General features: G+C 38.6%; 1 protein-coding gene across 1 annotated transcript; it reads left to right on the top strand.

The window, feature by feature from the left end:
• Positions 1 to 791: 791 nt before the first annotated feature.
• Positions 792 to 16918, top strand: LOC131228612 (uncharacterized). Its single transcript, XM_058224387.1, has 13 exons — positions 792 to 1071; positions 3659 to 3821; positions 8510 to 8590; positions 9852 to 9934; positions 10023 to 10138; positions 10257 to 10367; positions 10603 to 10715; positions 10809 to 11121; positions 11327 to 11407; positions 11539 to 11589; positions 11683 to 11769; positions 15802 to 15879; positions 16653 to 16918. The coding sequence occupies exons 1-13, from the start codon at positions 1062 to 1064 to the stop codon at positions 16698 to 16700; spliced, it is 1335 nt and encodes a 444-aa protein (XP_058080370.1). The 5' UTR covers positions 792 to 1061; the 3' UTR covers positions 16701 to 16918.
• The last annotated feature ends 1362 nt before the right edge of the window (positions 16919 to 18280 follow it).

Here is an 18280-nt window from a genome sequence, read left to right as displayed (position 1 = left end):
ACCTTATGAATAGGTTGGATAACAAATAAACATCACGGTGGGCCTTAGAAAAGTTTCAACGGTGAGAATCATTATCACTGCTGCTTCTTGCGGTGTGGTCCACTTGAGCTTGGATCTGCCTAATTTTCGAAATTATCCCTAAAATGATAGGAAAAAAATGGATGGACGCTGTAGATAATACCCCTACATGACGGTGGTCCCTCAAAGCTGCTGCCCGTTCCCAGCTGGAGAAGGGGGGATAGGACGCAATCCGCGTCCCACGCAACCGCCGCCTTAAAATCCCATCCGGAGTACAACTTCATATGCTCCCGAAGTGCACAATTTCCCCGCGTGCGAAACTCAAAAGCACCGTTCTACTTACGTGCATCACGTGCTCCTATTCGTCTTCACCTGGTAATAGTTAGTGTACCCACACGCATAAGATGGACGGTAGAGATCCACAAAATAAGTACTAAAATATAAACTATATGAAAAATCCAGTACATTGAACGGATACAGATCAACAACTCAACAACAATGCCCAATAATCTGAATGGACGACTTTACTACGAGTGACCACACAAACGCTTAAAATGGACGGTTGAAAAGTAATCATTTACGTAACTTGTGAATATAGTCGACATTAATGAATTTTCTAAATATATTCTACCTTGGTGAATGAGTTGGATCTTTCACGTGTTTTTAAACATCATGTGTTCTGCGATGCCTTTATTTATTTCAAGCGCGGGGATACACTTAATTTTCCTATATCCGAGCATCTACGATTCGCGGTCATAAGATCCTTCTCGGATTCTAGGGTTTTTATTTCGCCAACTCTCCCTCAATCTCTCTCCTTCCAGGAAAAAAATCCTCTTTTTCTCTCCAATCCCAACCCTAATTTTCATCATCACATGGATCGGTTTTTCTCCAATCAAGGACCCAGAATTTTGATAGACAACACCTCCACCTTGAATTTTTGTTCTAGAATCTCAGCCGTCCTCTGTACCTCATCTGTCTCTCAAATCTTGTTCCGGATACAAAGAGCTTGGTCTTGTTTGTAACGGTGCAGAGATCTGATCGAAATGGGGAAGCGTAAGTCTCTTGATCGATGAATTCCGGTTCGATATTCTTTGAATCGATTTCTATCTGAATTATGTTGGATCTTTATCTGAATTGATTGGTTGTGTGTATTTTGAGCTTGGGGTTTCAAAATTAGATTGCTCATTTTTCTTCGCAGTATGTTAGGCTGCGTTTGGAAGTGGCCCAAATTGAAATTTGGCTGAATTGGCTTGTGTAGTTGCTTTGTTTTTGAATTTGCTGTTGCTTTGTTTTTGAATTTGCTGATTTGGGGTGGTGCGGAAAATGGTACCCAGTTTTTGGCCTGGGATTTACTATTCTGTCCGCTTTGAGTAGTGGTTGAAATGAACAGAATACCAACACGGGAAACCAATTTCCACCCAAGATAGCCGTAAGCATGCTCTTATGTGTGGAAGTAACCAGAATTGTCATATTGTCTAGTTTTGGGCTGTGTTTAGAAGCACCAAGAATCGAATTTGGTAGAATTGGTAGGTGTGGTTGCTTTGTTTTTGAGTTAGCTGATTTAAGTTTGTGCTAAAGCAGAACCCAAGTGAGCAGGTTACTGGTTTTCCACCTGGAAATCATGTTTTGAGGAGTGGTTGAAATGAGCGAAATACCAACTTACAAATCGAATTTCCACCCAAGGTACTTGTGGACATGCTCATGTCCATGGAAGTAACCCAAATTGATATTGTATAGCTTTAGGCTGCGCTTCGAAGTACGCCAAATTGAAATTTGTCAGATTTGGCTGGTGGGGTCTTTATTTTTGAATTACCTGATGGAAATGGAACCCAACTGAGCGATCTATTGTTTTTCAGCCTGGAAGTAACAGGTCTGCCTCTTTTGAGTAGTAGTCGAAATGGGCGGACTACCAACTTCCAAATCAAATTTCCACCCAATGTACTTCTGGACATGCTCTTATGCATGTTAAATTACCTGAATTGCTATCATGTGGCCTTATGTATCTGATGGAAGTACCCCAAATAGAAATTTGGCAGAATTGGTATGTGGGGTTGCCTTGTTTTTTAATTTGCTGATTTGGGGTGAGAAGGAAAAAGGAACCCAACTGAACAGGTTATCAGTTTTTCCACTGGAAATAGCAATTCACCTGTTCTGAGTAGCTGTTTAAATGAGCTTAATACCAACTTGCAAAATGAATTTTCACCCAAGGAACTTCCAAACATACTCATTCATATCAAGGTAACCTGAATTGATATTTTATGGTTTTAGGCTGCGTTTGGAAAGTACCCCAAACCAAAATTTGGCAGAATTTTATGGTGGGGCCACTTTGTTTTCAAATTTACTGATTTAGCATGGCATGGAAAACAGAACGCATTGGAGCAGGTTCCCGTTTTTGGCCCAGAAATAAGTATTCCACCTTTTTTGTGTAGAGGTTGAAACAAGCAGAATACCAACTTGTGAAACGCATGCCCACCCAAGATATTTCTGAACGTGCTCTTATCTATGAAAATAACCCAAATTGGTAGCGTAGTTTTAGGCTTGTGTTTGGTAGTACATCAAATGACTGATTTGGTTGGTGGGGTCTCTTTGTTTTGTACTCACTGATTTGGGGTGACGTGGGAAATGAAAACCCAACTGAGTTGGTTATCAATTTTTCCTTTCTTCGCCCAATAACAATCTCACTTGTTTTAATGTTTAAAAAATTAAAAAAAAAAAACAATTCTACTTGTTTTTTCTAGTCGTTGAAACAGGCAGATGCCAAATTAAGAAAGAGTCTTCACCCAAGGTAATTATAAAACATGCCTTTATCCATGAAGATAATAAAAGATTTTGTATGGTTTTCCACTTTCCATTTTTTTCCTTGATTGAGCTATGGTGTCTATGATTTCTAAAGCTGAATGAGAAGTCATACCTGTGCAGAGCAGCTTTTCTTGAATGAAAAAATGGCTCTTCGCTGATTCTTCTTGTTCAGTATGCTGTTGTGTTGACGGTATTTGGCTTCGCAGTTGGTTTTTTTAGTGCTACAATTAATTTCAAGATCTTATCTTGGTAGTTACACCTGGATAAAAATCTAGAGTGCTGCAACTTCTTTGTTTTGGGCTCCCTCTCTTGAGATAATTTTGATCACATATCTTTAAGTAGTTTGTCTGAGAGAAAAAAGAGGAAAAGATGAAACTGTATGCCCAAAGTTACCATTTCAGCTTTTTGCCCAAGTACGTTACCTTTACAATACAACATGCTCTTTAATAATTACTTTTTTATGTTGCTGATTGTTTTTTTATCGACTAGTTAGCTATCTATTGACCAGGTCTGCTAATTTGGCATGCATTTAGAGCCCAGCTACTCTACATGCCACCACATGTGCCACTTTTGGAACATTTGAGCTGTCCATCAGGTGGGGCCAACTGTAGCCTTGTGTTTTTGAAGTTGTCCATTCGTTGCACACGGTACACCTGATTCTTGTACCAGGGAAGATATGCAGTTGGACCCATCTGATGAACAGCTTGGTTCTTGCACACCTGTGCCACACTGGCACACATTCTTGTGGGTCATAGGTTGGTGTGGAAGTATCAAATTATTGCTCAAAATGCATGTTTGGCTTGTCTGGAATGAAATTGAGTTTGTCTACTGCTCTATGCAGGCAATAGTCAACGTAAAAATGCAACTTTGTTTGATAGTGATGATGATACTTTGAGTACTTCATCGACATCAGCATCAGACACACAATTTGCACAGGAGAGCGAAGAGGTGCGTGGTGGAGCACATTCACTGGAGACTTATTTGGATGCCTTATTTGAAAAGAGGTACTACTACGTTGGTTACTTTTATTTATTTATGGTATATGTTTCTGTACAAAAATGATACAGGTTCAATAAGATTCTCATGAATTTTGCAATGTTGGGGTGTGCTACATATAATTGATAGGGTTGTCAGTGGCCAGGCCTATGCGAGCAAAATGAAAATTTTGAATACGCCTTGTGAGACTAGTTCAGGTCGGGCCGTAGATCCATCCAAGTGTGGGATCCATCAAAGTCCGGGATGTTTACAGCCGTAGCAGTTGGTCTGATGTCCAATTTTGCTGCACAATACCACAAGATCTAACTTCTTTATTCAATGTCCAGGAATTAAGAATTGAATCTTCATTTTATAATGCTTGCAATTTAACTTAAAGACAATGATTCTTTCAAGTTCCAATGATCATGTTACTAAGGCCATGTTTGGTTGACACTTGATTTTTTAAAGCATATTTTTATGAAAAGCAAATTCTGAAAACTTAGTTTCAGAAGTTTAATTTTATTTGAAAATGTCGTTTGGATGAAGCTCTCTATTTTATCTAATTTTCTTACAATATTGTTTAGACATTAGTGTTTGAAAAAAATATCAGTACAATTCATTAGTCAAGGGCAGTGTTCATATTATCGGCGAAAAATCGATAATATCACCGATATTATCGGTGTCGCCGGAGTTGCGACACCGAAACTGACTTTTTTCGTTTCTCTTCCAAATATTGGCGAATATTCGGTGATTTTATTGATTTTTAATGTAAAATACAGTTGTTGACCAAAAATCGCGGCCCTGTCAAGGGATAACTGTAGCCGACAACTCCTATTCGACAATAAAAGGGACGATAAAATCGGGAGCTGCGTAAATACCAAAGAAAAAAAGAAAAAAGGGGAAAAAGGAAACTTTTGGAAGTATGTACCTGTAGAATAGGATCGTTGATCGGAATTAATGGGCAAATCTCGGCGAAGAGCGAAATCAGAGATTTTTTGAGATTTTAGGTTCCCTTCTGGAACCTTTCTATCGACGGCTTTTTCTGCGATTTTTTTAGGGTTTCGGGTTTTGAAACCCTTTTACGAATCGGCTTGCACTGTGTAGCTTTTATCGTGCTGAGTAAACTCAGTTGGGCCTACTGTGAATGTGTGTGGGTTATCCACACCGTCCATACGTGTTTCTAGCTCATTTCAGTGGTTGAGCCGAAAATTGAAGAATTCCCAAAACTCAAGTGGACCACACCACAGGAAACAGTGGGAATAATGACTTCCACCGTTGAAACCTTGTTAGGGCCCACAATGATGTTTATTTGTCATCCAACCTATTCATAAGATCACACAGACATGGATGAAGGGAAAACACAAATAAAAGATTCATCCAAAAGTTCTGTGGCCCCAAGAAATTTTGGACGGTAAAATTTCAATTCACACTGTTTCCTGTGGTGAGGTCCACTTGAGATTTGGATGCACTTGGTTTTTCGTTTGGAGCCCTAAAATTATCTGTTAAAAAGGATGGACGGAGTGGATAAAATATGTAAATCATGGTAGACCCCACAGACTTTACTCAGTACGCTTAGCGTGCTGAGTTACTCAGTACGCAATCCGCATCCCCCTTGCGTCCTACCCCGCTCAGACAGTAATCCATCCGAGCAGGGCTCTGTGGGGCCCACCGTGATGTAAGTATTTTATCCACACCGTTCATCGCTTTTCTTAGATCGTTTTAAGATATAATTATGAAAATGAAGTAAGTCCACAGCTCCAGTGGATCACACCAAAGGAAGATACAGTGATAATGACACCCACCATTGAAACCTTCCTAAGGGCCACCGTGATGCTTTTTTACCATCCAACCTATTCATAAGGTCATGTAGACGTTGATGAAGTGAAAAAACAAATATCAGCTTAATCCAAAACTTCTCCAGCTTCCAAGAAGGTTTTAATGGTGGACGTTCAATCCCCAGTTTATGGTCCACTTAAGCCTTATACATGCTCATTTTTTGGCTCATATGTTAAAATGATCTTATAAAAATGATGAACGGAATGGATAAAACACTTACATCATGGTGGGCCCCGCAGATCCCTGCCTGGACGGTAATCCGTCTGGGCGGGGGTAGGATGCAATCAGCGTCCCTTTTACCAGGAGTGACAGCGGGTGGGCGTGCCGACCTTGGTGGCTTGGATGTCACCAAGTTCCGTGGACCCCACCATTTTGTATGTGTTATATCCACAACGTCCATCCATTTAGCGAGATCAATTTAGGTCATGAACCCAAAAATTAGACAGATCCAAAGCTTGGGTGGACCACACCATAGAAAGCAGTGGGGACAATGATTCCTATTGTTGAAAACTTCCTAGGGCCTACAATGATGTTTATTTGTCATCCAAGCTGTCCATAAGATCACATAGTCATCGATGAAGGTAAAAAACAAAGATTACACGGATCCAAAACTTCTATGGCCCCTAAGAAATTTTCAATGATAGACATTCAAATTCACACTATTTACTGTGTTGTGGTCCACTTGATCATTGGATATGCTTCGTCTTTGGAATCAACCCCTATAATTATATGGTAAAGTGGATGGACGGAGGGGATAAAAGTTTATAAATCAGTGAGCCCCATAGAGTTGACTCGGTCCACTTAGTATTATATGAACCCATTTTTATTACAATTGGAGCGATTTTGATTACAGTGAGCCCCATAAAGTATTATATGAACTCATTTTGATACAATTGGAGTGATTTTGATTATAGTAGGCCCCATAAAGTATTATATGAACTCATTTTGATTATAATTAGAGCAATTTCTTATGGCAGCGTATGCTTTTTGGGCCCCATTAAATGAAAACTTATTATTTAGTGCATTGTTTTGTAATTTTTTTTATTTCTAAATATGCAAATATGTGTATTTAGGCATGCCCTGAAGTTTTACCAAAAAATTCCATCATTTTCCCCATTATTCGCCATTTTTCTTCGCATTTCCAGTTATCGGCGATAACGATATTATATCTTTATCTCCAGTCAGCGAAACTTGTAGCGATACCGACAACTTGAACACTGGTCAAGGGTCAGACCAAACATGTGCTAGCCAACAATTAGGTACCTTATCTCATCATCAAGTGGGCCTATTGTTTTTGGTTTGTGCAGTGCCATTGGATACATGGTATAGGCGGGCCTTTTTTTCTTTTTCTTTTTAATCCAAATCATTGATAAGATGGGTCTCACAGTGAACGATTCATCTATTAAAGATTCCCTAGATTGGATGATCCTAACTGTCACAGCGATTTACCAGCTGTTGATAGGAAACCGTGTGATCGTTGACCCAAGAACATGCACAGTATCCTCAGGCTTGTAGTTTGTGAAAGTGGGCCTTTGGTTTAGTCATCGAAGTCAACATCCTAATGGACCCCACCATGGTGAGAACTTTCCCAAAAATCAACCCATTGGAAAATCCTACCCATCCAAACTTCTGTATTTGGTTGTAGATCACTAATTAAAGGATCAGATCACCGTGTGGTTAAAGATCCTTGGGGAAAGTTCCGTCAACTGCAGTGTGCCATTGCATTAACAATCTGGATCACCCATGAGGAGGCCCCACTAGCATGTTCAAGATAATCTGATCATTATGATTTTCTGGGTATGATATAGCCAATAGCGAGGCCCACAATTTGAACAGACTGGATTGGCATGCTTCTATGAGACTACACCCCGTACACAGCGGGGATGAGTTAATCCTTTTTGGTGAATTGTGCAAACTTCACTTCATAATTCCACCTGTAGACTAGGATAGTCCAACATGGTACTTACTGGTGGGACCCACGATCCAGTAACACCCACTGCTGATGGACGAACTTGATCCCACATGGATGAGAATTTCCTACAACAATGTTACAGGACCCCCCTGTTAAAGGTAGTGAGAAACTCGCGCGAGGAGTTGGACCTTTGAATATGGAAATTTTCTGAAAAACAGCCCTTCTGTGGTTTTAATCTCACAACTGATTTTAAGGTTAAAAAAAATTGTCTCCAAAACATACCATTTTGTTAAAAATTGCTCGGGAGACCAACACAAATGAGCGGAGCATTTTAGGCGTCTGCCAAACGGGCCCTAAGTTTTTTCAGTAGCATGGAGCTTGCCTGCTAGGCTGCTACTCGAGGGGAAAAAAAAAAATGGAAAAGAAAAAGAAAAAGAAAAAAAGAGGGAAGCTTGGCTGCTATTAGGAACATATCTTTCCATTGAAAAAAAGGAACTATTTCTTACGGCTGAGGTCTCACTAGTAATGCTTCTCGATTGGGCTAGATTTATCTCAATTCCAAGGGCTATGTATATCCTTTTTTTCTTTATGTCATGCAATGAAAAAGAGAATTTCAAGTTATGGACAAGCTTATTGCAAAATTAACCTTTCATTTTCCTCCTTTTAGTAAAGATTTTTTGCTCCCATTAAGGGGAAGAAAAGAACTTTTATTGCTCAGATGAACTCCACATATTTCCAGGGAATCGTTTACATATTAGATGCCCTTTCCACATATTTCCTTTTGTTGCCGAAGTTGCCTTTGATTTGTGCATGTATACATGCATTTGGAGCTTTACTGTTTGGCTTTATAAAGTTTGAACTCTTTTTTTTTTTTTTTTTTTTTCCTTTTTTGCTTATAATGTCATCTAATCGTGATGTAATGGTTGTTGGTGGAAATTGAATTAATTTGTTCCATTTCTTTGATAAAAGGGGATCTACACGGGAGAAGGCTTTGTCAGGACTTACTGATGCTTTTACAAGTCATTTACAGCTTCAATTTGCAGAGAACAAGTGAGTAACCAAAATCCCTGTTTTGAAAGTTTTACAAGGGTAATTTTAGCTGATGTTGGTTCTTGCATGAGTATTTTTGTTCTCATGCTCTTCTTTATAGATGATTTCTATCTCTAGGCACAGATTTAGGTTTGTTTATTTAAATGGATCTGAGAGACCTTAGTGTTCACTATCCAACCTATCCTGCTATGTTAATTTATATGTATTTGAGTATCTCTGTTATTTTCTTTTATTTGCAGATATTTATATACGGGTTTTATTAACCTTCACCATTTTGTTGAAGTGTGTTGATCTTCACCGACGCTCATTGTTGAAGGTGCTCACAGATCGATCCAAGCCGACCATTAGAATGGTGACCTGTTAATTATCCGTCCAGTTAATAGATGTTGTAGGCGATTTTTCATGGTTTGGACCATCCAGTTTATATGGGTTTTAGGCACCGACCTTTCCAAGAGGTGGAAGTTCTGGATCTAGGAGCACCTCAACCGAGGAGTGTCAGTGAAGGCACTGAGGGTGCAAATGTTAATGAGCCCTTTGTATACTTTGTGTGTTTGTGTGTGTGTATATAGACACACACACACATACATACAATAATGGTATTTTTTATTTGAGGAATGATCTCGTACAACCGGTTGTAGATGAACCTACAACCCATTTACTCATGCTGATATTTCTCTTGTAAAATTGGAAACAAAAATTAAAAATGTGAGTTGTAGGTGATCATTCCTCTCAAACTATGATCATTTTATGATGAATTATACAATTGCTCGGGCTGAGAGCTTGTAAAATATATCTGTTTTTTCAGTCTGCACAAGCAGGGGCCCATGGTTCATTTATCCACACTGTTGTCATTATGGGCATCACTATGGATTGTTCATGCACAAATTCCCCAAGATTAGAAGATCCCAGTTATAGAACGGGCATTTTTTGGTTTGAGTGTAAACTGTTGCATGTTTTCTTTGTTCGTTGTTATTTGTTGAGTGCCTACCCATTTACGGGGTCACAAATTTGCCATCTAAGAGATTTTTGGTCTATTGGCCATCTACAATGAGGCCCATAATATATATACAGATTGGATCACTAAACTATGGCCCCACTTATACAAACTGAAACCTGAATTTGGATTGGATCAACTTCTTCCTGAGCATTGATGATTAATACATTTACCTTTACATTGTCATGTCTAATGTTAGACAGTGTATCCATGGCCAATTTTCACAGCTTCTCACTGATTTGTTGCTATTCTTATGGTTTCTTGCAGTTACGTTACTTTACAGCATCAACTTATAAACTCAAGCAAAAAGGGATCTACCAAAGAGGCTGCCCTAGCTGCTCATGCCCTTGGTAGCTCTTTGAACCTCCCAAGTTGCTGATTTCTCTGTCATTATGTTCAACTCAGGCACACTTATGGTTGTAATTTTCCTATCCACAGGTTTGCTGGCTATTACTATTGGTTCTGGAGATAGGGCTCATGAAATAATGGAAGAGTCAATTCCACCCCTCTCGCAAGCCCTTAAATCTGGATCCGAGTCATTGAAGAAATCATCTGTATGTTTTACGTTCCTGAAATTAGTTGATCATGAGTTGTCATAAAGTTGTTGTTTTCAAGGCAGCTGTTTTTTTTTTTTAAAAAGATTTTCCAAATAATTTCTGTTTGCAAATCTAGGTATTAGACTGTTTGGCCATCGTCACATTTGTTGGTGGAAATGACTGCGAGGAGACACATAGATCTATGCAAATGATGTGGCAATCAATTCATCCAAAATCAGGTTCTAATGTACGTGAGCATGCTTTGTGCTTTCTGTAATCAATAAAAAGAAAATGTGTTTCCACATCTTAGGGTGTGTTTATTTGGACCAAATAACATGAAAGATCATGATATTTTTGCACCAAATTAGACTGATCAATCATGAAATATCATGATATTTGGTGCAACCAAACTCACCCTTACGCGTTATCATATGAGACCTTTAAGCCCCTGAAAAACTTATCTCATTTTATTGTACCTTCAGGTTGCATCTGTGAGCAAACCCACACCTGCTGTGCTAGCAGTGGCTGTATCTGCATGGTCTTTTCTGCTTACAACTATTGACAGATGGAAAACAGACTCTATTAATTGGCAAGAGTGGGTGAAAATTCTGTTTGATTGCACATTTCTTTCATTTTGCATTGGACTTGTTAACGGAAAGATGTTATATGGTTTTGCAATTCGGTGCAGGACAATCTCCTTCCTTTCAACTCTTCTAGACAAGGATGATCGTTCTGTTCGTATTGCAGCTGGTGAAGCAATTGCTCTTATTTTCGAAATAGGAAGTCTGGAGAGATTCTCTGGAGAAGATAAGAATGAGATTGACAGCTTAGGAACTGAGGGAAATAATTCACGTGGAGGATTTACATATGTTGAAGGATTGAAGGGGAAGATCCTAAATCAAGTGAGGGTCCTAGCTGTGGAGGCAGGTGGCAAGGGATCTGCCAAGAAAGATCTCAACAGCCAGCGGAACTTGTTTCGAGATGTTCTGACATTTCTTGAGGTATTTTCTTTTATTTTCTACAAATGGATTATATAGCGACTGGTTATGCATTTGGGAATGTATAACAATGTTAGATTGATATGGATATGCAGATCGGTGATTGTCCAGAAACAGTATTTTCTTTTATTTTCTACAAATGGATTACATAGCGACTGGTTATGCATTTGGGAATGTATAACAATGTTAGATTGATATGGATATGCAGATCGGTGCTTGTCCAGAAACATCAATCAAGATTCATGGCGGCGATATACTGAAAGTTTCGACGTGGAGTCAATTGATACAGGTTTTTAATCCTTTTAAAAAAAAAAAAAAAAAAAATCTTAATTTGCATTTTTATGTTTTCAGCTATGGAGTTTCGATCTGTACTTCTAACTTTCGCTGATTGTTCGCTGGTTTCTATGCTATCTTTAATAGTTGAACTTTCTCAAGCGCTTTCTAGGATCTGGCTTTCTGAAGCACATGCAGGTGAGATTATTTGATATAGTGTCATTGGATGGTTACCTATCTAATTTGTTCACTTACGTGTCATTTACAATTATGAGTGTTTGGTTTAAACAGGAAAATGAACTGCTCCATGATGTTTTTGATTTCAAGCCAAAGAAAAAGAATCCATTGGGAAGCGAAGAACTATCGGGCAATGAAAAGGTGGGTTTGTGAATTTTTCTTGATTGTATTTTGATTTCTTTTGCACTAAATCTGGTTACACTAGCTTGTGTGTGTTCGAAGTTCCCCTATCATTGATTCCATTTAGTTCCCAAAATGGAAATTGAGTGTTTGGAAATCAATCAGGCATGGCGTAGATATCAATTCACTTAGGGGGTGTTTGGGAATGTGGAAAACCATACAAATGGAATTGGTTTCCATGAAAAACTCATTTGTCCTCTGTTTTAGAAAAAAAGTCAGCTTGGAAACCATTAGATTGTCGGTCTCGGAGTGGCTTGCCACTTCTGCAGTTCTCTGTTTAATGTCACTGCCTTTTTTGTGTTGTCAGCAGCTTTTAGCTTTTGTATTCTTTTCCCGTCTGGCTGTTGCTTGCTGGTTTCTTAATAAATTATATCACCCTCATAAGGGAAAAAAAAAAAAAAGGACGGCTTGGAAACCTATTTCCATTTCCCGGTTTTGCCTGAAAAACCGAGGACATTTGTTTCTCCCAGAAGGGTATTAAATTGATTTTGAGTTAGAGAAGACTCCAGGTGACCGTTTGAGGTGACCTAACATGGAACCCATGTAAAATCTGAATCTGAAGCAAACAACCGTTGGAAAGTCAGAATCTATGATTCTCCATTCCCCGAGGATTCCAGGTTATATTTACCTATCCACATTTTAGTTTTCCTCCATCCTTAACACCATGTTAACATATTTATCTATAGAAAGCCAGGGGAAAAGACCACATAACAGACTACCTTTGGATGTTGTCATGCTTTCGTACTGATTCACTAGCCTTCAACTTTCCTTTGGATGTTGTCATGCTTTCTTACTGATTCACTAACCTTCAACTTACCTTTGGATGTTGTCGTGCTTTCTTACTGATTCACTAACCTTCGTACCTGCAACTTACCAAAATAAATAAATAAATAGAGGCTGACTTCCCCGTTTGTAACGAATGATCTTTGCACTGAGTTTTTACATGTGGGTCCTTTTTTTGGGTTTATCCAAGCCATTGATCTAACGCAATGTTTACTGTATCGGTATTGCATTACGTATCGCACCTTGGGAATACAGATACGTATTGGTTATCACATGGCATATATTGGTTGTATTGTAGAATTTATCACACTTTTTGGGAAACATGGGAAAAATTGGGAAATTGGTTGAATTTTCAACGAAACTTCAGGGATTGTTAAAAAAGACATTAATACACACTTTTAAATCGTAACGTCATAAAAGACAAGTGCACACAATAGGTTTTCTTTGTATTGGAAAGCTATGTGCTGTCCGACTAGACTGTTTCAAGTATATTCAAAGTCTATACATATAATTTATAAATGCAAGAAGACATGTATGGAAACATAATCAATACATTATTAATTATATTTTTTAAAAAAATCATCAAACACTCTTAAATGCTCTAAATGCTCTAAGGGGGTGTTTGATTTTTCATTTCCACCTGTAAATGGTAATAAATAAGTGATTATGATAATTTACCCATGTTTGATAGAAAGTGAAATACTAGTTCGAATACACCTCAAAAAATGTGATTGTATGCTAGAATTTGAACTGAAATTGGGCACACGTAATCTCTATGAGACCCACCATGATGTATGTGTTGGATCCATGCCGTCCATCCGTTTTATCAGCTCATTTTAGGGCATGAGACAAAAAATAAAGCAGATTCTAAGCTCTAGTGGACCACACAAAAGGAAACAATGCATAAAATGGCATCCACCGTTAAAAGTTAGATCCTTCTTGGGGCCCACAGGGATGTGTATTTGTCATCCAACCTGTTCATAAGAGGTCACACAGACATGGATAAAGGGAATACACAAACATTAGCTTCATCCAAAACTTCTGTCGACCCCCTAGAAGTTTCCAAAGGTAAGCATTCATTTCCCTCTGTTTCCTGTGGTGTGGTCCACTTGTGCTTTGGATTTGCTTCATTTTTGGGCTCATGCCCTAATATGAGCAGGTAAAACGAATAGGCAGTGTGGATCATACATATACATAATAGTGGTCCCCACAGTTTTTGTTCTCAATTCATTTTCTGCCTCGGTTTTAGTGATGGTTTCCACCCAAACATACTCTCCATCAATGTCAACTTTGATATTGCTGTTGCAATTACACAGGTAAGTAATGATAGCCTATTTACATGTATTTACGCATGTAATTGAAAATTCAAACACCCCCTAAAAATGTGGTCAATTGACCGTTGATAGAAAAGAAATTTCAGAAAATTTAAGAAAATTTTTAATTAAGAAATTATTATTATTTTTCAAAAAAATCTCCAAAACATCAATGGTCAGTGGATCACTTGTGATAGATGTTTCATTTCATGTTTAGGACATGATCATTGCAACCAAATTTGGGAGAAATTAGGGAAATTTCAATTTTTTCCAAATTTCCCCAAATCGGATTACCTACACCCAAATCCCTAAATAAGAGTTTGTGATGATGATTTCATCAGACACTCCTACATACTTAGAAGTGGAATTTCGATATATATATATATATATATATATCCCGAAAATTCTCCAAAACTATAAGAATCAGTATAGCAGGGCTCATACATGCTTGATTTCGTGTTTGGACAGTTAGATTGCAACCAATTTGGGAGAAATTGTGGATTTTTTTAATTTTTCCTCAAATTTTCCCAAATCGGACTACCTAGGCTTAAATCTTGAATCGAAGGTTGAAATCCTTGATTATTCATGTAAAACATGAAGAATCATGCATTTCTAACCATTTGGTACTGATTTAACATGTGATTGATCATCTCCCCCCCCTGCAAAACAAAAAGAAAAAAAAGAAAAAAAAGAAGAAGAATGCAAAAATACTTTACGAATTGAAACCGGCCCCAAATCGGCTTTGATCTTGATTCTAGCTCAAAAATGTCATTTTTTCTTCAAAATGATTTGACAGGACTGACATATCAACCCAGCCGCGACTCGCAGACGGTATCGACAATCTCTGTTGATAGCGACAGATATCATCGATACTAAAGAAAAAAACGACGACTGTAACGATATTTTGCGATATATCGCGAGAAAGTGAAAAAATTGAGTTTTTTTTTTTTTTTTTTTGGTTTTGCTCAACCCAGCTGTGACTCGCAGATGGTATCGACAATCTCTGTTGATAGCAACAGATATCATCGATACTAAAGAAAAAAACAACGACTGTAACAATATATTGCGATATCGCACGATGCTTTGCAATACATACACACTGACCCGGGATTTTGGATACTCCAGCCCCGTTTCGTATTGCTGGATTGCAGTACCGATAATGTCAGCCAATATTATCGATACTACAAACATTGATGGTCCCCATCATAGATGTATCATGCCACAAAAATCTCCTAAAGTGGAAGATCCTGGCCATTCAATCTTTGTTCTTTCCCCCATTGAATGTGACTTGTTGAAGCATTTCTTCTTAACCATGTATTTGCATGGTTACAATGGAAAGGTTAAAGTTAACCAATTGATGAGATTTTTTGGGCCTTGTTCATCTGTGATGAAGGGCTGTCACATCAATGGCTATGATAAACCTGGCTTGTTGGTGCATGTCTTCTTAACCATGTATTTGCATGCCAACGATGGAAAGGTTAAAGTTAAACCAATCGAGGAGATCTTTTGGTTATCTGTAACCAAGGGCTGTCAGATCAATGGCTTTGATGAACCGACCATTGGCACCACATCTACAAACATAGTGCATGACAGGGAACTCCCTATCACGTCATGAACAGCGAAGTCGACCTCTAATAAATAAATAACAAAGAAAGAAACAAAAAGGGAAAAATAAAAAAATAAAAAATCTTTAACTTGTATAGTTTATTCTTTGGTGTTTGGATCACTAATGCTTCTATTGGTCAAATATCTCTGTTTTGGCAAAGCATGATTAGAAGATTTTCATGAACTTACTGGTGCATGAATGTGTAGCGTGTATGCTTATGATTCCTCAAGTGTTAGTTTTTCTTTACCTCCCAAGTTGGTGGTCCTGATTTCCATTTTTTCTCTTTTGTAGAGGGCAGTCAAGTTGCAAAATTCTGCAATCAACAAGGCAAGGACTCAGTTACTGAACAAGCAGCGTATGTTGGCCCAGGTACCCTTTTTGCCATCTCTCTCTACTGCTTTTGGGATCATGTGATTTGGTTATGGGGATTCCCTGTGATCTGGGTTCATTTTGGATGGGTCTGTTCTGATATTAAGGTTTATGGTCTGGATCGAATAAGCATGGGCTATCTTGGCCGGTTAATTATATGGTTTCAAATGTCACCCCATGTGATAGCATATCAGGATTGGTCAAATTAGAGCACTGTAATATGAGGTGGTCTCCCATACAATGGTCAAACATATGATGGAGATCCCTACTGACACCTGACAGGCCCCACCGTGGACCGGCCATGGCCAAAAAAGTAGCTGTATGAACCCTTCTGTCAATTGACTTGCCTGTTGAATGAGCTGCTCATATGATCCCTTTGTTGCAGGTGATTGAGTGAATAGTTAGATCATCCAAAGTTGTGCTATTTTTTGGCCTTGCCCTACACATGGCAGGGCCTATTGGATGGACGTTCCATGCCATGGAGATGGGGAGACATCTCAAATGCGCAGTTAAAAAACCAAAAAAAAAGAAGAAGAACAATCTGCATTCAATGAGTCCTCCTATTGTAATTTAGGATTCATAGATTGGGGCTACTTCTTGGGCTGTGGCTAATCCAATAATGAGCGGTGACAGATCAATGGTTTGGATTACCGGCAGACTAAGTGTGTCAGTCATCAATAATGTCACAGTATTAACCACTTGTACAAATGTGGCTTTGTTTGGTGAAATGAATTTCCATTTTTGAATGGTCTTTGAATGATGTTTGCATGCAGGATAGAAACAATGGGCACTATGCTGCTGCCACCAATGAAGATGCTTAGAAGTGAAGGTTGGCTTGGTGGATGCCACACCCTTTTTTCTTTTGCTTTTTAAAATTTCCCCCCTTGCTCTCTCATCTGTCTAAAAACAATATGGAATATTCTGTTTGCCCTATGATTTATTTCTTTGCTGTAACTTAATTATTTTCATCGGCGCTATATTGCTTATCGAGAGGATAATAAAAAGGTGTTCATTCTACCTTATTATGATGGTGTTGGTATGCTGGCGTTTTAATTAGGCAGGGCCCAAAGTGTGTTATGGTTTGCATGCCTAATGGTTTGATTGGTGGTTTTTTGCCTCTTGGTTTTTTTTTTCCAGATAGGGTTGTGTATGAGTCGGATCAATAAACTATGGGTCTATAGATGGAAAATGAGTTCCACTGGGTTACGTTTGGGTCCCACGTGGGCGGCTTCCTTGATTACCAAATTGGTCAGATCTGGAACCTCTCAATGTTTATCCAACTTTTAAATGGGTTGGATTTTGACCACCTGAAAGTGAACCTGTCTGGGACACGACCTCAACCCGGTTAAAAACCATCCCTTAGTTAATATATAAAGGGAATTAACTAAAAACCTAAAAAACCTACATGAAAAAACATTTACTTGGTTGCTTAACAGGAAGACTATATTAAATAGCGATTAACAATTAGATAGGGTCCGTCTGGGGTGTCTGTTTCTTTACTGTTTTCTTTTGTTTGGTTATTTGTAGAAAGTGGATTTAACATTCGGGCAGAAAAGAAGAAGACAGGTTTGGATCTTCTTCCCTGCTTGACCTTGCTTGCAATTTATCTGGATTTCGACCCTAACTGGACTTGACCCATGCATATGCTAATGGATCAGGTCTGGGGCTGAGATGTAGATCCAATTAGTAAACAGGTCAGATCTGATACACCCATTGACCTGATCCTACCTAACCCATTAGTGCCCCAATTTGCAGAACACTAACTGGGTATCTGGAATATTGTGATATGCTATTGTGGGAATTTGTAGATGAATGGTAGGATTCATATAAATATTAAAATACACATGCACATGCATGAAGAGTGATTTATAGTTCTCCCTTCTAAAACTGGACACTGGAAACTGGACTCCAGTTGGGGGGCTTTAAAACATGATGGTTGTACTCCAATTATATTCATGTCTTTTGTGTTGAAGATAATCAAAAGTGTTTTATTTCAGTGATGAAGTATGTAACTGAAATTGATTGGGTGAGCCTTGCTAGGATGAGGCATTGTTCAAAAACCCAATGTTGTGATTATGGACTATTGACCTTGTTTCTAACTGAAATTGATCTGGTGGGCCTTATTAGGATGGGCCGTATAAATCCTTTTCTTACAGGGTTAGGGCCTTTTCAGCCCGATTAGGATTGGGCCTTAACCCAATTACTGATAGGGCTGATAGGACTGGGGCTGAGCTATCACCAACCCCTGCCCGTCCCATTGCCACCACTATTATTTGTGATGATGTGTGTAGTCCATAGAGATGGATTCTTTGATACAAACCATTGATGTGTTGAGGCATGGACATGTGGGGCCAAAAACTTTTGAGGCTTTAAGACATCTTGGCCTTTCTTCTGGACCTTG

Source organism: Magnolia sinica, chromosome 16 (assembly GCF_029962835.1).
Source record: "Magnolia sinica isolate HGM2019 chromosome 16, MsV1, whole genome shotgun sequence".
NCBI lineage: Eukaryota > Viridiplantae > Streptophyta > Magnoliopsida > Magnoliales > Magnoliaceae > Magnolia > Magnolia sinica.
This window is presented reverse-complemented; position numbering and strand designations above follow the sequence as displayed.